The sequence below is a fragment of the Diceros bicornis genome, chromosome 28 (genome assembly GCF_020826845.1).
Source record: "Diceros bicornis minor isolate mBicDic1 chromosome 28, mDicBic1.mat.cur, whole genome shotgun sequence".
NCBI classification, from domain to species: domain Eukaryota; kingdom Metazoa; phylum Chordata; class Mammalia; order Perissodactyla; family Rhinocerotidae; genus Diceros; species Diceros bicornis.
Genome location: NC_080767.1, coordinates 30,839,258 through 30,861,345, shown reverse-complemented (window position 1 = coordinate 30,861,345; position 22,088 = coordinate 30,839,258). Strand labels below are relative to the sequence as shown.

Here is a 22,088-nt window from a genome sequence, read left to right as displayed (position 1 = left end):
TTTCATCTCTCTTCAGAAAGATAAAACAGTAGTGCAAACTATTCAGAATGATCAATCACACAGCCAACTAATAAGGAGTTTGGCACTTGGAAGACTACAAAGGTGAATTGTGTTGTGGTCAATGCCATATCTAGGGTTAAGGAAGAATAAATGGACCACAGATGTGACAAAAGTGAAAGGCGTAGGGTCCAATAACGTAACTGCTCATTTGAAGGACTGTTGGGAGGCTGCTAGAGACATGGGTAGTCAACACAGAATTTTTCAAGAAAGCATCTCTGACAAGGTCAGTGGCTGAAATAAGAACGTGATTAGGTAATAATCACTTGGCAAAAAGGCTATTGTTTCTGAAAAGAAATCCCAGAGCCAATTTCATGTCTCTGTTTCTTAGGCTGTAGATGAAGGGGTTCAACATGGGGGTCACCACTGTATACATCAGTGAGGCAATCATGTCTCTGTCATTGGAGTTGCCCGATGAGGAGGAAAGGTACAGTGCTATAATTGTTCCATAGAATAGAGACACAACAGAGAGGTGGGAGCCACACGTGGACAAGGCTTTGCAGATCCTTTTGTTAGAGGGGACCCTCAGGATAGAGGCCCCAATGTGGCCATAAGAGACCAGGATACCACTCAATGGAAAAACGACAACTGCAGCCCCTGCAGTGAATACAACCAGCTCATTGAGAGAGGTATTTGAGCAGGACAGCTTGAGTAGAAGGGGGAGGCTGCAGAAAAAGTGGGGTATAATGTTGTCAGCACAGAAGGACACCTGGGCTAGGAGGAGCGTGTGCAGGAGGGCACTGCCACAGGAGAGAATCCAGGAGCCAGCAACCAGCAGCACACACAGCCCCTCCCTCATGATGGTGGTATAGTGTAGGGGGTGACAGATGGCCACGTACCTGTCATATGCCATCACTGCAAGAAGGAGATTATCCACACCCCCAAAAAGTATGTAAAAATACATCTGTGAAATACACCCTGGATAGGAGATGGATAGGTGCTGAGTCTGCATGTTTAACATCATCTTTGGGACAGTGACAGATGAGAAGGAAACATCCGTGAGGGCCAAGTGGCTGAGGAAGAAGTACATGGGGGTGTGGAGGTGAGAGTCCAGCCTGATGAGCAGGATGATGAGCAGGTTTCCCAGCACTGTGGTCAGGTACATGCCCAGGAACAGAGCAAAGAACATGCCCTTTTGCTCTGGTGGGATGGGGAGCCCCAGTAGGAAGAATTCAGACACACTGCTCTGATTCTCCCTCCTCATGCTCCTTTTCTGTCTTCTGAGAATGAAGAGAAATGGGACATCAGGAACTTAGAAACACTGAGCATCACAACTACTGTATGGTCACGTATGTTCTTTCTCCAAGTGACTGTGTCATTGAACACACAAATCTCATTGCGTTACTTTATCTTCAATAGAAATCAAGAATGACTCATTTTTCTTTGCTTCTTTTTTAACTCATGTGGAGACACTATGATAGACAGTAGGAGAGAGTAGTAAATAAGACATGGTCCCTTCCTTCAGGGAGCTCAGATCCTAGTGAGCAACCTCATCGAGTACTGATGAAGAGCATGGTTCTGCAGCCAGACTGCTTATGTGCTTGCGTCTGATGCTCGCTTATCCCAATTGTTGCTCTCTCTCCTTCCCCCTCTCTCTCTCACACACACACACACATACATGCCACTTTCAGCACTATTGGGAGGATTAAATAAGTGTACCATGTGCAAAATAAGTGCTCAACATGCAAACTCACATCATACCTGGCTGTTATCAACAAGGAAGAGAGAAAATAGCCATTGTTGGTAAGGATGTGGGAAAATTGGAACCCTTGTGTATTGCTGGTAGAAATGTAAAATGGTGCAGACACTGTGGAAAACATTATGGCATTTCCTCAAAAAGTTACACATAGAATTATCGTATGATCCAACAATTCCACTTCTTGGTATATGTTCAAAAGAATTGAAAGCAAAGTCTCAAACAGATATCTGTACACTCATTTTCAAAGCAGCATTATTCACAGTAGCCAAAAGATGGAAGCAACCCATGTCTGTTGACAGATGAATGGATAAACAAAATGTAGCATATATATACAAGGGAATATTACCTGCCTTATAAAGGAAGGAAATCCTGACACATGCTACAACATGAGTGAATCTTGAAGACATTACGCTGAGCAAAACAAACCAGTCAGAAAAAGACAAATACTGTACGATTGAACTTTTATGAGATTCCTAGAATACTCAAATTCATAGAGATAAAATATAGACTGGTGGTTGCCAGGGGCTTGGGGAAAAGATATTGAGGCATTATTGTTATTGGGTATGGTTTTAGTTTGAGAAGATAAAAAAGTTCTGGAGGTGGATGGTGGCTATGGTTGTACAACAATGCGAATATACTTAATGTCACAGAACTGTGCACTTAAAACTCATTGAAATGATTAATTTTATGTTACGTATATTTTACCACAATAATTTTTTTTTAATTTAAAAAATACATCAACAAAAGTTAATAAATTATTAACTAAAATCAACAGTCAAAAAGAGAATGACCAAAAAATAAAAATAAACTCATTATTTTGGCAGGATGACAGACCATAGATCACACATGAGAGATTACAGATAACAAAGGTATGAGGAGGCCATGAGGGAAGATCAAGTAGCTTCCTGAGAATGTGTGTTTACTTCTGTGGTCTGTTTCCCATATCGAGGGAAACAGAAAGGGTCCAGACAATGGCCTATGAAGATTAGTACATCCACAGCACTTGAATCACGACATTTTCAATAAATTTGACAATAAATAACTTACTTTATATCTGCCATTGTCTCTCTCTCCCCTTCCATCTCCAAAGCTTCAAAATGGCTGAGTTCTGAGCATGAGTAACATGAGAATCTGCCCAATGATGTGACCAGAGAACTGAGATATTACAGAAGCTGTAGGACTGAGGAGTTACATCAGAAATCACAGTCATCTGATCAACCAGACAAAGTTCCAAAATTGACTACGCCATGTTTCCCAGAGTGGAAACATAGAAATAACTGAAAGTCAATGAAGAAAATTTGGGCCCCCAGAGAAGTTCAGTGCCCTTCAAACCACAAGGACAAATCTCCACCAACTTTGCATAAAGAGGACTCTAAGAGCTGCCTGTTTATGTCTAGAGCTGATATAAGAGAAGAGTCAGGCTGTGAGGCTGTTTCACCAGGTCAAATGCATACACATATTGCTATGTCACTCACTTAGCCCTCTGCTCTACACCCATCCAAGGTGAAGAGAATTAGAATGTGAGTGTGTTGTACACAACAGCAGACACACAGAGTGACACAGAAATGAACAAACACAAGGTGCTACTTTTTGGCCCTCTCTGACCTATATTCATTGTGGTTGAAAGTGTAGATATTTGCATGGATTCATACCAACTTATTTACAACTTTAAAATGAAACACTTTGTCACACACAACTTTAATTAAAAATAAACAAGAATCTTTCTACACTGTTTATGGGGAGGTATAATTGTGCAGTCTCTATGGAAAACAGTATGGAGGTGCTCCAAAACATTAAAAAATAGAACTACCACATGATCTAGCAATCTCACTTCTGGGTATGTACCAGAAAGAACTGAAATCAGGATCTTGAAGAGATATCTTTATTCCCATGTTCACTGCAGTACTATTCACAATAGATATTTTATGGAAACATCCCAGATCTCCATCAACAGATGATTAGATAGAGAAAATGTGCTATAAAGATACAATGGAATACTATTCTGCCTTTAAAAAGAAGGAAATTTTGTTGTTTGTGATAATATGGGTGAACCTGGAGGACATTATGCTAAGTGAAATAAGGTAGTCACGGTAGAATAAATATTGCATGATTTCACTTTTATGAGGTATCTGAGTCAAACACATAGCAGCAGAAAATAAATGGTGGTTACTAAGGGTTAGGGGGAGGAGAAAATCTAGAGTTTTAGTCAATTGGTATAAAATTTCAGTTATGCAAGATAAATTAGTTCTAGAGACATGCTATACAGCACAGTGTCTATAGTCAACAATACTATATTGTGCACTTAAACATTCATTAAGGTGGTAAATCACAAGTTAAGTTTTCTTACCAAACACACAAAAGAGACGAATTTTTGGAGGTGATGGATATGTCTATTACATTGATTTCTGTGATAGTTTTGCATGTGTATGCACATGTCCAAACTCATTAAATTGTCTACATTAAATATGTACAGTTTTTTGTATACCAATCACACCTCAATGAAGCTATTTAAATAAATATGCGGACATCACATCAAGTCACCCAGACAATTCACAAACCACACACACACACAAACACCACTCTACACACTAAGAATCACATGTAGTCAAACACAACACACATATAACGTAAAAAGGAGCGACATAATCAGGCCAATACAAGTACACACCTGTGCATTTTCAAGAGATTTCCAGCTCTCTGTAGTCTATTATCAGCACTATACAATAGGACTTTCAACAATGATGGAAATGTTCTATATCTGCACTGTCCAATACAGCAGCATTAGCCTCATGTGATTATTGAGGACTTGATATACAGCTAGTGTAACCAAGGAACCAAAATTTTAATTTTAGTTACTTTTAATTTCAGGACCACATATGGCTAGTAGATTCATACAGGTCAGGGTGTGAGTCAGGAATCCACTAAAAACACATGGTTATACAAGCAATGTAAACACACATCTTCTTTCTCTCTCCTAGTCCTAACATAAAAGCACATATGTAGGCTAATTGTTGGTTCCCCACCTTGCTCTAATCAATGCCAATTCTTACTGGTCCAGGCTGCTACCTGAATACTCATCTCTTACGCCTCCATGGCCTAAGGATCTGTAGCACCTTCCATACCTATTTACAAGTGCTAGAACAATGAGCAGGATGACCCACATTTATCAACAGGACCCATGGGAACACAACCCTAAGCTTCTGGTTAGAAAATAAGCCAGTACAGCTAATTGCCCAATTTCTTTCCTTCCTCTTGAGATGGATCCTGTGTAGGAGCCAAAGGAGTTGAACAACAGGAGTCCCAGGAGTAGGTGTCCCTAATGTTAGTGGCATGTTGATCTCCCCTCTGCCTGGTCATGAGCAAGAGGAGAGGCCATGAACACCTTTGACTTCAGAAGAACACAGCAGTGGAATCTACCTCTTCATACATCACAGAAAGGCCCTGGCAGGGTAGTACCAGCCCTTGAAGATTACCGCATCACTAAGCCTAACTCTATTAGAGCACACATTCTACTGCCACTAATCATTCCATTCATAGACATACCCACAGTAGCCAAAGCAATCGTGAAAAAAATGGAAAAAACTCAAGGCATCAAATGATACCTGGAGGTATATTACAAACCTGTGGTAATCAACACAGAACATTACTGGCATGAAAACAGACATATAGACAATGGAACAGAATACAGAGCCCAGAAATAAACCTGCACACATACCATCAACTAATTTTTGACAAGGGAGCCAAGCATACACAATGGTGAAAGACTAGTCTCTTCAATAAACAGTGTTGGGAATCTGGATATCCACATGCAAAATAATGAAAGTGGACCCCCAACAACGTGAAAACAGCTGTCTGTGACATCCCAACCCAGGAGCTAAAAATGTTTGCCACTCTCATTGACAACAGCAGACCATGCAGGAGTTATTCAATTGTATCTTGGAGTAGTTCGTGCCATGTTACTGGTACACAGGTAAGGGTGTGGACAAGATGGAGTTCACCTACGTTGAGAGTAACATGCAAGACCTGGTTTCAGAGTACCAACAGTTCAGGGGGCCATGGCTGGCCCAGGAGGAGGGCAAGTTTGAGGAAGAAGCAGAGGAGGAGGTGACCTAGGCTGTCTGGTACGTAGGAGATTGCGGAAGCCATGTGAACTCCATTCACTCACAAATTGTTCTCTGACAGCCATGTCTCACTGTGTATACACTTGGTCTTGTTCCTGTTTTGACATCACGTACTGTGATTTTTGTACTTGATGAAGTTCAGTTTATCATTTTTTCTTTTGTGGATCATCTAAGCAGTCTTTGCCTAACTGAAGGAAACAAAGATTTTCTCCTATTTTTTTCTAAAAGTTTTATAGTTTCAGCTATTATATTTAGTTCTTTGATACATTTTGAGTTAACTTTTGTATATGGTATGGAGCAATGGTCTAACTTTAAGATTTTGCATAAGGATATTTAATTTCCCAGCACCATATGTTGAAAAGATTACCCCCCCCCAATGAATTGCCTTCATGTCTGTGTCAAAAACCAATCGACCACAAACATAAAGTTTATTCCTTATAAGGTTTTTTCTGGACCCTCAATTCTGTTGCATCGGTCTAAATGTCTGTCGTTATGCCAGTGCAACACTTTCTTGATTATTGTAGGTTTACCGTGAATTTTTAAATTAAGAAGTGAAATTTCTCTCACTTTGCTCTTCTTTAAGTTAATTAACACATCCAACACCTCCATTGTTTTCTTTTTTTTTTCACTGTGGTGAGAACATGTAGATCTACTGTTTTAGAAAATTTCAAGTATATAACACAGTATTATTAATTATAGTCGACATACTGTATATTAGATTCCAAGAATGTATTCATGTTATAGCTAAAATTTTATAATTTTTGACTGTCTCCCCATTTCCCCAACCCCCAGCTTGTGACAACCACCCTGAAACTCTATTTCTATGAATTTCATTTTTTTTATATTCCTGTTATAAGTGATACCATACAATATTTGTTTTTCTATGTTTGGCTTATTTCACTTTTCATAATATCTTCCAGGTTCATCCATCTCATTGCAAATGGCAGGATTTCCTTCTTTTCATGGCTGAATAATATTCACTTGTATATATGTACATCTTCTTTATCCATTGATCCATCGAGAGACACCTAGGTTATTTCCATGTCTTGTCTATTGTAATATTTTGCATGTGAAAATCCACTTTTTCCGTTTGTTGAACAGACTATCCTTTCCTCATTGTCTATTCTTGGCACCCTTGTCAAACATCAGTTCATTATATACATGTGGGTTTAATTCTGGACTCTCTATTCTGTTCCATTGGTTTATGTGTCTGTCTTTATGCCAGCGCCACACAGTTTTCATTAGAGTAGCTTTTTAATATATTTTGAAATCAGAAAGTGTGATGCCTCCAACTCTGTTCTTTTTTCTTAAGACTGCTTTGGTTATTCTGGATGTTTCTGTTTCCAAATGAATTTTAGGATTTTTTTTCTATTTTTGTGAACAATGCCATTCAGATTTTTATGGGGATTGCATTGAATCTGTAGATCATGTGTATAATATGGACATTAACAATATTGTCTTCCAATCGATGAACATGAGATGTTTTCCATTTATTTGTGTTTAATTTATTTCATCACTGTTTTGTAGTTTTCAATGTACAAGTCCTTCACCTCCTTGTTTAAGTTTATTCCTGAGTATTTAATTGTTTTTTGATGCTATTGTAAACGATAGTTTGCTTAATTTCTTTGTCAGATAGTTTTTTGTTCAGATATAGAAATGCAACTAGTTGTTATACATTGACTTTGTATCCTGCAACTTTACTGAATTAGTATATTAGTTCTAGCAGTTTTTTTGTGGAATCTTAGAGTATTGTGCATATAGATCATGCCATCTGAAAACAGGCACAATTTTACATCTTCCTTTCCAATTGGTTTCCTTTTATTTCTTTTTTTTCCATTTTAATTTATTTTTTATTGTAGTAAGAGTGGCTTATAACATTGTATAAATTTCAAGTGTACATCATTATACTTCTATTTCTGAATAGATTACATGATGTTCACCACCCAAATACTAATTACAGTACACCAAGATACACATGTGCCTAATCATCCCTTTCACACTCCTCTCTTCCTGGTAACAACCAATTGGTTGTTACCTATTGGTAACAACCAATCCAAAGTCTGTCTCTATGTGTTTGTTTGTTGTTTTTATCTTCTATTTATGAATGAGATCATACTGTATTTGACCTTCTCCCTCTGACTTATTTCACTTAGCATAACACCCTCAATGTCCATCCATGTTGTCACAAATGGCTGCATTTCATTGTTTCTTATGGATGAGTAGTATTCCATTGTGTATATATACCACATCTTCTTTATCTGTTCATCCCTTGATGGGGACTTAGGTTGCTTCCAAGTCTTGGCTACAGTGAATAATGCTGCAATGAACACAGGGGTGCATGTATCTTTATGCATTGGTGTTTTCATGTTCTTTGGATAAATACTCAGCAGTGGAATAGCTGGATTGTATGGTAGTTCTATTCTTAATTTTTTGAGGAATCTCCACACTCTTTTCCCAGTTTGTACTCCCACCAGCAGTGCATGAGAGTTCCCTTCTCTCCGCACCCTCTCCAACACTTGTTGTTTCCTGTCTTGTTAATTATAGCCATTCTGACAGCTGTGAGGTGATATCTCATTGTAGTTTTGCTTTGCATTTCTCTGATAGTTAATGATGCTGAACTTCTTTTCATGTGCTTGTTGGCCATCTGTATATCGTCTTCAGAGAAATGTCTGCTCAGGTATTTTGCCCATTTTTTAATTGGGTTGTTAGTTTTTTTGTTGTGGAGCTGTATGTGTTCTTTATATATTTTGGAGATTAACCCCTTATCAGATATATGGTTTGCAAATGTCTTCTCCGAATTTTTAGGTTGTCTTTTCATTTTATTGATGATTTCCTTTGCTGTGCAGAAGCTTTTCAGTTTGATGTAGTCCCATTTGTTTGTTTTTTCTATTGTTTCTCTTGCCCGGTCACACATGGTACTTGAAAATATGTTGCTAATACCAGTGTCGAAGAGCATACTTCCTGTGTTTTCTTCTAGAAGTTTCATTGTTTCAGGTCTTACATTCAAGTGTTTAATCCATTTTGAGTTAACTTTTGTGTATGGTGTAAGTTAATGGTCTACTTTCACTTTTTTTGCATGTGGCTATCCAGTTTTCCCAACACCATTTGTTGAAGAGACTTTCCTTTCTCCATTGTATGTTCTTGGCTCCTTTGTGGAAAATTAGCTGTCCGTAGGTGTGTGGGTTTATTTCTGGGCTCTCGATTCTGTTACATCGATCTGTGTGTCTGTATTTGTGCCACTTCCATGCCGTTTTGTTTACTATAGCTTTGTAGTATATTTTGAAATCTGGAAGTGTGATAACTCCAGCTTTGTTCTTTTTTTCTCAGGATTCCTTTGGCTATTTGGGCTCTTTTGTTGTTCCATACAAATTTTAGGATTATTGTTTCTATTTCAAAGTTCCAACAACATTTCTAAAATGTTGTTGGAACTTTGGTAGGGATTGCCTTGAATCTATAGATTGCTTTAGGATGTATGGACATCTTAACTATGTTGATTCTTCTTCCAATCAAAGAGCAGAGAATATCTTTGCATTTCTGTGTGTCTTCTTCAATTTCTTTCAGCAATGTTTTATAGTTTTCAGTGTACAGATCTCTCACCTCTTTGGTTAAGTTCATTCCTAGGTATTTTATTCTTTTTGTTGCAATTGTAAATGCGATTGTATTCTCAATTTCTCTTTCTGCTGCTTTGTTCTACAAAGCCAAAATTACCCTCATACCGAAGCCAGACAAGGACAACAACAACAAAAGAAAATTACAGGCCAATATCACTGATGAACATCAATGCAAAAATCCTCAACAAAATAGTAGCAAATTGCATACAACAATACATTAAAAAGATCATACACCATGATCAGCTGAGATTTATCCCAGGGATGCAGGGGTGGTTCAACATCCACAAATCAATCAACATGATACACCACATTAGTAAAATGAAGAATAAAAATCACATGATCATCCCAATAGATGCAGAGAAAGCATTTGACAAGATACAGCATCCATTTATGACTAAAACTCTGAAACAAATGGGTATATAAGGAAAGTACCTCAATATAATAACGGCCATATATGACAAACCCACAGCTAATATCATCTCAATGGTGAAAAACTGAAAGTTATCCCTCTAAGAACAAGAACCAGAGTAGGATGCCCACTCTCACCACTCTAATTAAAAATAGTATTGGAAGTCCTAGCCAGAGCAAGCAAGCAAGAAAAAGAAGTAAAAGGGATCCAAATTGGAAAGGAAGAAGTGAAACTGTCACTATTTGCTGATGACATGATTTTATATATAGAAAACCCTAAAGAACACACCAAAAAACTTTTAGAAATTATAAATGAATACAGTAAAGTTGCAGGATACGAAATCAACATACAAAAATCAGTTGCATTTCTGTACACTAACAATGATGCCTTTTATTTCTTTTTCTTGACTAATTGCTGTGATTACGACTTCCAGTACTATTTGGACTAGAAGTAGCGATAGTGGGCATCCTTGTCTTGTAACTGATCTTAGAGGAGAAGCTGTCAGATTTTCCCTGTTAAGTATGATGTTACTTCTGGGATTTTCACATATAACTTTCACTATGTTGAAGTAAATTCCTTCTATACTCAGATTTTGAGAGTTTTTATCATAAAAAAAATGTTGAATTTGTGAAATGATTTTTCTGTAACTGTTGATATGATCATGTGTTTTTTATTCTTCATTCTGTTAATGTGGTATATCACATTAATTGATTTGCATGTTGTGAACCATCTTTGCATCCCAGGAATAAATATTATTTGACCATTTTGTGTGATCCTTTTAATGTGATGTTGAATTTATTTTGCTAGTATTTTGTTGAGGGTTTTTACATCTGTGCTCATCAGATTATCGGCCTTTCATTTTCTTTTCATGTAGTGTCTTGACTGGCTTTGGTATCAGGGTAATGCTCGTCTCGTAAAATGAGTTTGGAAGAGTTCTCTCTTCTTCAATTTTTGGAAGAATTTAAAAATAATTGGCATTGATTTTTCTTTAAATATTTGCTAAAGTTAATCAGTGACATCAACTGGTCCTGGGCTTTTCTTTTTTGGGAGGTTTATGATCACTGCTTCAATCTCTTGATTTGTTATTGGTCTCTTCAAGGTTTCTATTTCTTCATGATTCAATCTTAGTAGGTTGTATGTTTCTGGGAACTTATGAGTTTCTTCTAGGTAACAACTCAGGACATTTACTAAAAATAATTCAGATTAATTTTGTAATATAAAGTTGCAAAAATAAAAGATTGTATCAGAAATCTTAACCAGTACATTGAGCGAATAAAAAGAAATAAAGAATCCAAGCCCTGAGAGGGCAAATCAATTTTATTATTCACTGAAAATATTATGATTTACCTAAAATATCAAAACAATATACAGACAAATTATAAGAATTAAAAAGTGAATTTAGCAAAGTGATATATTGACTTTGACACAGAAAATCAACTATACTTCTATATGGTAGAAAAAAAAGTGAATGTGAAATTTAAATGATGATAACAGGGGGATGGGTAGCCCAAGGAAGAGGAAATCAGACACACTGCTCTGGCTGAAAGCTTGATCTACACTCATTAAAACAGCCCAATTGAGTCAAATTCAGAAAAAGAATCAGGCTGTGAGTCAGATACACAGTACACACACACATGTGCGCACACACACACACACCCCTACAACTATCAAACAACACAAACAAAGGAATAAACTCACACACATAAACACAGACATACTCACACACAAACCCACAAGCGCATAGGCAGATCCATCACGAGGCGCAGATTTCCAGCTCTCTCTGGCCTGTACTCCTTGTTGGTGACCTCAGAAATCTTCTGCTCCAGACTGCTGCCCAAATCATCAGCTGCTCTTCAGGAGAGTCAGTATCTAGACAAATAGAAGAAATATCTGTGGACTTAGCACTTCTACAGGGTTTCATATTCCTTAATCAGCTCTGGAGCAATGAGCAAAAACATAATGTTTTAATTACCAGCAAGAGGACAGAAATAATATTCCCAGGCTTCTAGGTAAGGGAGGATCCACCATAGGCTAATTGGCCAAGTTTTTTCCGCCCTTTGGGGAGCTGTGTGTCCAGAAGCCAGAGGGGACTGGAGTCCTAGGGGATGGTGTCTCTGATGTCAGGTATACCTTTCTTCTTGGGCATGATTCCAGCATGGAAAGGATTTTTTTCGTGTGTGAGGAAGATTAGCCCTGAGCTAACATCCATTGCCAATCCTCCTCTTTTTGCCAAGGAAGACTGGCCCTGGGCTAACATCCGTGCCCATCTTCCTCTACTTTATACAGGACGCTGCCACAGCATGGCTTGACAAGCTGTGCGTCAGTCTACGCCCAGGATCCGACCTGCAAACTTAACCACTACGCCACTGGGTTGGCCTGGAAGAGAATTTTTTTTTTTTTTTTTTTTTGTGAGGAGATCAGCCCTGTGCTAACATCCACCAATCCTCCTCTTTTTTTGCTGAGGAAGACGGCCCTGGGCTAAATCTGTGCCCATCTTCCTCCACTTTATATGGGACGCCGCCACAGCATGGCTTGCCAAGCAGTGCGTCAGTGCGCGCCCGGGATCCGAACCAGCGAATCCCGGGCCGCCACAGCGGAGCGCGCGCACTTAACCGCTTGCGCCACCGGGCCGGCCCCTGGAAGAGAATTTTTTAAAAGGAGATGTAACAATGGCTTATTCACAAGGGTGTTGGCGAGTTTAAGGGAAAGTATTAAAGGATGGTGAGGCACCCAGTGCTAGCAGCAGCGGGAAACAGGTTCAAAGAGAAGGAATGGTTATGAGAACATGGTGAGACTTGTAGGGATAGGAAAGGACCCCTGAAAGGAACTGTGGACAGCCACTGTCAACCCACCACCCAGCAGGAAGGAAAACAGAATAAATGCCTCAACCTCTCTCTCCTTCTGCATATGATCTCTTGCTGGTGTTTCCAGTGGCCAAATCCAAAGGGCCAGGGAGCCCAATTGATGCAGTCTATAAAGGTCAGACTCCCGAGAGAAAACAGGCTGGAAACGGCTGGAGAATGTACCTGGAGGGGCAAATAGGGACCATCTAGCACACATTGGTATAGACAACATTTCCTAGTTACACATTTGTGTACCAGTTTTGGACGGGACATATGCTGATACGTTTTATTCTACAGACATGGTTCTTTTCTCGATGTAAAATTGTCTCTACAGTTTCATTATAGTGACTAATCTCTTAAAGAGCAGGGATGACATTTTATAGAATTATCTTCCTGTGCCCTGCCCATAGTGCAGCAGTTCATATTTTATCTCTGACAGGGGCTACATGGAGAACATTTTGGAAGATCATAATTGTATGACTGGAAGCCAAATTTAAATTGAGAGATAGACCAGCAAAGTTACTATTTTTATCTTTGAAATTAATAAAGATAACTTGTGTACATATTTTGCAGTTATATAAACATGGTATATTTCTTTAAAATTGCAACCACTATATATAACATCATACTTAATAAAAATCAAGTGATTCTTGCCTGAAACAATTATTGTAATTGTGGTTGTCAAATGGTGATTTTTCTCATTCCATGTATTGTTCTACATGTATTGGTTCTCTGTTAAGAGAGACTTTTCTCTTCTCAACCATTTTTTTTAATTAATTAATTTATATCATTATGGATTCATAGATTTTCATTTAATCTCTGAGTCATAATCCATTAGGGTTATTATTCTTTCTTTTTAAATTATTTTATTGAGGTCAAATTGTTTTATAATATTGTGTAAATTACAGGTGTACACTATTATATTTCAGCTTATGTATAGACTGCATCACATTCACCACCAATAGTCTAGCTTCCATCCATCACAATACATATGTGCCCCTTTACCCATTTCACCCTCGCCCCACCCGCTTCTGCTCTGGTAACCCCTAATCAATTTGCCTCACCTATGTGTTTGTTCATTGTTATTCTTTCTGAAACTCAAATTATTCAAGATTAAGCATTCGGGAGCCCCTTTGAGCTCGTTCTTGTGTCCCCATGATTCGTTGAGCACTTTCTTCCTCTCAGGCTCAGCAAAATTTTCCAAAATCTTTGTATTTCCTGGCCTTCGCCCTGGTATCAGCCATTTTTCAAAGTAATTTGAGTTCCTTTTAAAGAAGAGTGATATATATATATATAAACAGGAAATATAAACAAGAAACTAATAAACTAGTAGAAATGGTTACTCATAGGACATGGGTTGTGAATACGGTGAGAAGAATGGGGGATGAGAATAAAATAAATATTGATATGTAATACATAAATTTTAACCTATTTACATATGTATTAAAAACCATGAGTTCAAATTGACACCTCCAATTCCAGTTTGACACCACAGAGTTCTTCCCAGCCTCTTCTTTTCCATGAATGTGACACCTTTCCCTGATAGTGATGAGTCATTCTCTTCTTCAACAATATTTTTACTTATTCCCTGAATCCTGGAATACATGCTAAGTAATTTCAGAAACTTGAACACATATCACTGTGAATGACAAAATTTCTAACTACAGTTCAATATTTTTTCTAGTTTTCTTCTTTATTGTGAGGGTCTATAGACAAAATATTGTGTTCAAGAATTATGTGGGTTAGTTATTTTAATTTCTCCTTCTGTCTAATCCTGTTATTCATTTGAAATGTGGTTAAGCTAATTTATTTTGCTTTTATTCTATTTTTTTTTGTTTCCCATTCTTTTTATTTATTTATTCCTGAGAAAGTAAAAGACAGCCTGGTCAAAACATACAAACGGGTACACCCGTCTCCCCATCCTTCCCACACATTCCCACTCAGCCCTCATAGGAAAACAAACTGAGTTTCTGAATTATCCCTGTGCTCCTTTTTGCTCAAATGAGCACCTACAAATAGATTTTCTTATTTCTCCTTCATTTTTTACACAAGGGTAGCATGTTACAGATACTCTTGGACACACTCCTTTCTTATATTAACAATATATCCTGGAGATCATTCCATAACAGTTCACAGATATCATTGCCACCTGGAGAACAATATAAGAGCTAAAATGCTAAATTATAAAAGTAGAATCTATTAATTTCTTTAGATTATGGACTGGTGTGAATTAATTGATTTTAATTATTAACACCATAAGGAAGAATATTCCTTAAAAGTTTTCATGCCTTATCCGGAGATTTGAAGGAAGTTTACTCAAATAAGACAAGAGAGGAGAGAAAAGAAGGGCCAGAGGCCTGGGAATAGTTATTGACAGGTAGGAGAGGCAGCCTCATTGTAGCAGAGACTCCTCTGCAACAGGAATGGCCTACAAAGATGACTGAAATCTCTCATGTTAATTCAGAAACACAGTTGGCATCCAGGTCCCAATACCATGCCCAGTGTGGCATAAAAACTGTTATGTTTAAAAAAAGGTTAAAAAGAAAACAGTGAAATATTTCACACCTGCAGATTTACTTACCTCAATGAAGCAGGGCATGAGCTTGAATTCGAGTCAGAATGCGAATATTTTTGCAGGGAAAATTGAATAGTAATGTTGGGCTGAGTCTAGGTAGAAAGTTAACTCAATAAGGTACTACAAGTAGAAACTTAGAATGAGGGCCTAAACAAGGAAATAAAGTAAAACCTGATTTTAAAACAGTAATTGCACTGTGTGAATGTGGCAGATTATGGGAGAGATATTGCAAATTGGATTATATTACAGGAACACGAAACTAGGGTATTGAACAGAAATCAATTTAATTCTGAAAATGACACACAATTGTCCATTTGTGGAAGGGGATTGGAGATGGCTGGATATGTTTTGGTATAATCCATTTCATATTCAGATTGAATTCTAAAAAAGGATAAACTGGTGAATGAGGAGTTTAGTCTGGCAAGATGTGCATTTGTTGGTGAAGAGAGAACCGGGGAAAATGAGGCAGGATTGACAAATGTCTAACTCCTAATTACCACTTGCATGCTCTTGAACTGACAATGCAGTTACAGTACCTCGATATAATTTGTGCTTTCAGAATGTCTTTTTTCCCTGTTTTTAAAGTATGCAGAAAGTCATCGAAGATTTTACTTTTTTTTTCTTGATTACTCTGACTTTGATTGATGTCATTAATCTACTTGCATTGGCAAATATTTTCCCCAGAATGCTGATTAGTGAGCATTCTGGTTTTGATCCTGATCTTAAAGGAAATTCCTCTAATTGTTCCCTATTAGTAAGATTTTGGCTGTATAACTAAAGAATATAGATTTTATTGTATATAATAATACATACATAAATTACAGGCCAATATCACTGATGAACATCGATGCAAAAATCTTCAAAAAAATACTAGCAAACCAAATACAATGATACATTAAAAAGATCATACACCACTATCAAGTGGGATTTTATCCAGGGATGCAAGGATGTTTCAACATCTGCAAATGAAACGACGTGATACACTACATTAACAAAACGAAGAACAAAAATCACATCATCATCTTAATAGATGCAGAGAAATCATTTGACAAGATACAGCATCCATTCATGGTAAAAACTCTGAATAACATGGGTGTAGAAGGAAAGTACTTCAACATAATAAAGGCCATATATGACAAACCTACAGCTAATATACTAAATGGAGAAAAACTGAAACCTATTTCTTTAGGAACAGGGACCAGACATGGAGGCCCACTCTCGCCACTCTAATTAAACATAGTATTGGAACTCCTAGCCAGAGGAATCAGGCAAGAAAAAGAAATAAAAGAGATCCGAATTGGAAAGAACCAAGTGGATCTGTCACTACTTGTGGGTGACATGATTTTATATATAGAAAACCCCACAGAATCCACAAAAATACTCTTGAAAGTAAAAAATGAATACAGTAAAGTTGCAGGACACAAAATCAGCATAGAAAAATCAGTTATGTTACTGTACACTAAAAATGAAGTAGTAGAAAGAGAAATTAAGAATTAAATCTCGTTTACAATTGCAACAAAAAGAATAAAATACCTAGGAATAAGCTTAACCAAAGAGATGAAAGACCTGCACACAGAAAACTATAAAACATTGTTGAAAGAAATTGAAGAAGACACAAAGAAATGAAAAGATATTCTGTGCTCTTGAATTGGAAGAATTAGCACAGTTAAGATGTCCATACTTCCTAAAGCAATCTACAGATTCAATGCAATCCCTATCAAAGTTTCAATGACATTTTTCACAGAAATAGAACAAAGAATTCTAAAATTTATATGAAACAACAGAAGACCCAGAACAGCCAAAGGAATCCTGAGGAAAAAGAACAATACTGGAGGTATCACACTCCCTGATTTCAAAATATACTACAAAGCTAATCCAAACAGCATGGTCCTGGCGTAAAAACAGACACACAGATCAACGGAACAGAATCAAGAGCCAGAAATAAACTCACACATCTATGGACAACTAATTTTCAACAAGGGAGCCAAGAACACACATTGGAGAAATGAAAGTCTCTTCAACAAACAGTGTTGGGAAAACTGGACAGCCACATGTGCAATAATGAAAGTAGACCATTATCTTACACCATACACAAAATTAACTCAAAATGGATTAAATACTTGAATGTAAGACCTGGAACCATAAAACTTCTAGAAAAAAACATAAGCAGTATGCTCTTTGACATTGGTCTTAGCAGCATATTTTCAAATACCATGATTGATCAGGCAAGGGAAACAAAAGAAAAAATAAACAAATGGGACGACATAAAACTAAAAATTTTCTATGCAGCAAAGGAAACCATCAACAAAGTGAAAAGCCAACCTAAAAATTGGGAGAACATATTTGCAAACCATATATCTGCCAAGGGGTTAATATCCAAAATATCTCAAAAACTCATGCTTCTCAACAACAAAAAAAACAAAAAACCCAATTTAAAAAGAGGCAAAATATTTGAACACACATTTTTCCAAAGAAGGTAGGCAGAAGGCCAACAGTCACATGAAAAGATGTTCAATATCACTAATTATAAGGGCAATGGAAATCAAAACCACGATGAGATATCAACTCACGCCCATCAGAAGGGCAATAATTAACAAGATAAAAAATAACAAATGTTGGAGAGGATGTGGAGAAAAGGGAACTCTCATACACTGCTGGTGGGAATGCAAACTGGTGCAGCCACTATGGAAAACAGTATGGAGACTCCTCAAAAAATTAAGACTAGAACTATCATATGTTCCAGCTATTCCACTGCTGGGTATTTATCCAAAGAACATGAAAACACAAATGTGTAAAGATGTACGGACCCCTGTGTTTACTGTGGCATTGTTCACAATAGCCAAGACTTGGAAACAAATAAGGGCCCATCGAGGGATGAATGGATAAAGAAGATGTGGTATATATACACAATGGAATACAACTTAGTTATAAAAAAAGATGATACCTTGCCGTTTATGACAACATGGATGAATATTGAGGGTATTATGCTAAGTGAAATAAGTCAGATGGAGAAAGTCAAATATTGTATGATCTCACTCATAAATAAAATATAAAAACAGCACCACCAACAACAATGAAACACATAGATACAGAGATTAGATTTGTAGGTACCAGAGGGTAAGGAGGGAAGGTGGAGGGTGAAAGCACATGTGCATGGTGATGGATAGTAATTAGTCTTTGAGAGGTGAAACAATATATATATACATCATATATATATGATGTATAAATATAAATTTATTATGTATAACAATAATGTAATATAACATTATACAGAATAGAAATATATTTTTATATATCATATAGGTTTCATGTAATATATATTTTATTGAGAGGACCCACCAATTATTTTTTCTCATCAGATTCTATTGTGATCTCTTTCCACATCTGTGGAGACAGTTATATGGTTTTTAACCTAAGATTTATTAATATGTTGTGTTATATTAAGGATTTCCTAATGATGAACTAATTTCAAATATCTGGAAAAATCCCACTTGGTTATATATATTATTTTATTAACATGGCGTTGGATTCTATTTGCCGATATTTTATTGACTATGTTTGTATGAATAGTCAAATAGTATCAACTTGAAACTTTACTTTTGTACTTCTTTATCATGCTTACACATCAATGTTGAATTTGTTTCACCTGTAAAACAAATTAAGATGGTTTCCTTTCTTTTCAATGTTCTGGAACAATTCATGCAGCATTCAGACTATTAGGTCTTTGACCATTGATAGAATTCCCCTTGAAACCATATGGGCCTTGTTCTATTTTATGGAGTAGTTGCTTAATAGCTTTCTCCATTTATTCTACAGAAATTGAAGTGTTTAGACTTTCTATATGATACAGAGTCAATTTTGGTAACACGTATTTCCCTGGAAAATTATCTAATTCAATTGAGTTTCCAAATTTATTTTCACAGAAATATGACATTAGGAATATTCAGATCATCCCCTTAGGATATTGTTATTGTTGATGTTTTTTAGAGCAGTCAATATTCATTTTTATATTTACCAGTCTTATGAATATGTTTGAGTTTTGCATATGTCTCAATTTTCAAATTTTCAATTTGTCGTATAATCACTTTCCTTCTGACTAAAGAATTCCCCTGGTGTTTCTAATAATAAAGTTCTGCTGGCCAGTTTTTTTTTTTTTTTTTTTTAGTTTTTTTTTTTCTGAAAATATCTTTGTTTCACCTTCCGTTTGGACGAATATATTTGCTAACATAGTATTTTAGGTTGGCAGATTTTTTTTGTTTTTTCACTCTACTAAAGATATCACTCATTTGTCCTCTGATTTCCTTCACTCTTTGTTGCTGCTCTTGTTAAAACGTCAGTTCTCATTCTTATTAGGGCTTATTTGAGTGTGATGCTTGTGTGTATACAGTCACTTCTCATTCTGGATCCTCAGCTCTCCCTCAAAAACTTGGTTGCATTTACTATTCCAACTCCTCCAGCTTCCGAGCATCCTAGGTAGGCGCTGATAACTCAGCACCACATTCTGCACAACACCCACACCTGTGCCCCTCTGAAAGCCCCAAGATGATGGATTTGGAGAGGACCTGCTGGTAAATGTATGAGAGTAATACAAGAAAAAAGAAGACTTTTGTTTAAGTGAATTGTGATTTCATTAAAATACAGAAAAATTTAGAGAGGAAAGAAGAAAACAGGTAAAATGGGAGCATCTCCTCACCAAGACAATGCCATTCATCTTCTATATATATATATACATGTGTAAATATATGGATACACATATATAGACATTCAGACATTAGTTATATATATTTTTTCACTTCCTCTGAACAGTTTTTGATATTTCCTCCCTCTTCCCTTTTTGTATTAGTGACTAACATACATAAACTAAGTGCATAAATCTGAAATGTTTGGTCTGATGAATGTTTGCCTACATGTACATCTATTGTAACTACCGTCTGTATCAAGATATAGAGCATTTCTAGCACCTCAGAAGGTTTCCTCACATTCTATTCTTAGAGGTAACTAATATATTGAATAAAACAACACATTTTCAAAATTATGTCATTTCTACACAATTATTAAAGGTAAACAAATTCATATGAGCCAAAACTTTTAAGTAAATTAAGTTACTTAAAACTGAAGTAGTCATTGAAAGTTGATTGTGAGAATGCTAGCTTTTTAAAAATTGGAAATTTGATTTATGTAAGCAAAATTTTCTGTGATACTCTTTTTAACTGCTCCTTACCTTGACCCTGGGAAGCAAAGGGAAGTAAAGCAGGATTCTCTTGGAGATGGGGAGAATAGAGGAGCTTCTTTCCTCATTCCTACCAGTTGGAATTCTCATTGTCCCCCTATACTCACCAAGCCCTATTCATGTTGGAATAAGGCATCACATGTTCTAAGTGTTATTTTTATGTGGCAGAATAATTGAGGTCCATCTTGTAATGCAAGCTTGTACTTGTCAGCAGAGAGGGACATGGGAAAGGCCAAACTCCCTGAGCTAATGTGCAGCCCAGATTCAACCAGATACTTAAAATGTCTGCCCAGGTTTAACAGTTTTCTCATTCATTTGAATGTGCAATTGTTATAGATTTAGTGATTGCAATTTAAAGAAATTAACCCTATTAGCAAATATTTCTAGGGCATGTTTCATATCTCTGTTCCTCAGGCTGTAGATGAAGGGATTCAGCATGGGGGCGACTACCATATACATCACAGAAGCAATTATGTCTTTATCATTGGAGATGGAGGATGAGGAGAAAAAGTAAACACCTGCAATGGTCCCGTAGTATAAAGATACCACAAAGAGATGGGAGCCACAGGTAGAAAAGGCTTTGAAGAATCTCTTCACAGAGGGAACCCTCAAGACGGTGGTCCCTATCTGGATATAAGAGCCCAAGACACTAATCAAAGGCAAGATGAAAAGCATTCCTCCCTCAGTGAAGATGACCAGCTCATTGATGGAAGTGTCTGAGCAGCTCGTCTTCAGGAGAGCAGTGAGGTCACAGAAGAAGTGGGGGATGGTATTGTCAGCACAGAAGGACAGTTGGACCAAGAGGAGGGTGTGCAACAGGGCATGAGTACAACAGAAGAACCATGACCCAACTACTAATGAGACACACAGCTCCTGCCTCATGATGGTGGTGTAGTGGAGTGGATGACAGATGGCCACATACCTGTCATATGCCATCACTCCAAGAAGGAAATTGTCAAGACAACCAAACAATATGAAAAAATACATCTGGCAAATGCACTCTGTGAAGGGGATGGACTTGTGATTAATGTGCATGTCCATCAACATTTTGGGGACAGTGACAGATGAGAAGCAGACATCAGTGAAGGCCAAGTGGCTGAGGAAGAAGTACATGGGGATGTGGAGGTGAGAGTCCAGCCTGATGAGCAGGATGATGAGCAGGTTCCCCAGCACCGTGGTCAGGTACATGCCCAGGAACAGGACAAAGAAAATGCCCTGCTGCTCTGGGGGGATGGGGATCCCCAGGAGGTGGAATTGGGACACTCTGCTCTCGTTCTCCCTCCTCATGCTGCTCCTGTCTCTGCTGGGAATAAAGGAAAGTGGGAAAAGTCAGGAACCTCGAATTAACCATAACATTGTAATAATGTTCTTCTTATATTTAAATTATTAATTTTAAACTAGACTTCTGTTTATTTCTCACACTTGTTGATGCATGAATCACAAGTCTGTCTCATTCAGACTCCGATGATGCATCATACTTTCACAATGCCTGAGAAGGTTTACTTCCATGGGAACAAGAAGGCATTTTTTCCTTTATTCCACA

General features: G+C 37.2%; 2 protein-coding genes across 2 annotated transcripts; both read right to left on the bottom strand.

Annotated features, from left to right (window-relative positions):
- Positions 1-319: 319 nt before the first annotated feature.
- LOC131393321 (olfactory receptor 1J4-like) lies at positions 320-1,267 on the bottom strand. The gene has a single exon (XM_058523967.1). The coding sequence runs from the start codon at positions 1,259-1,261 to the stop codon at positions 320-322; it is 942 nt and encodes a 313-aa protein (XP_058379950.1). The 5' UTR covers positions 1,262-1,267.
- Positions 1,268-20,875: 19,608 nt separating this feature from the next.
- Positions 20,876-21,835, bottom strand: LOC131393319 (olfactory receptor 1J4-like). Its single transcript, XM_058523965.1, has one exon. It carries the CDS (start codon positions 21,830-21,832, stop codon positions 20,876-20,878), a length of 957 nt encoding a protein of 318 aa, XP_058379948.1. The 5' UTR covers positions 21,833-21,835.
- Positions 21,836-22,088: the final 253 nt, after the last annotated feature.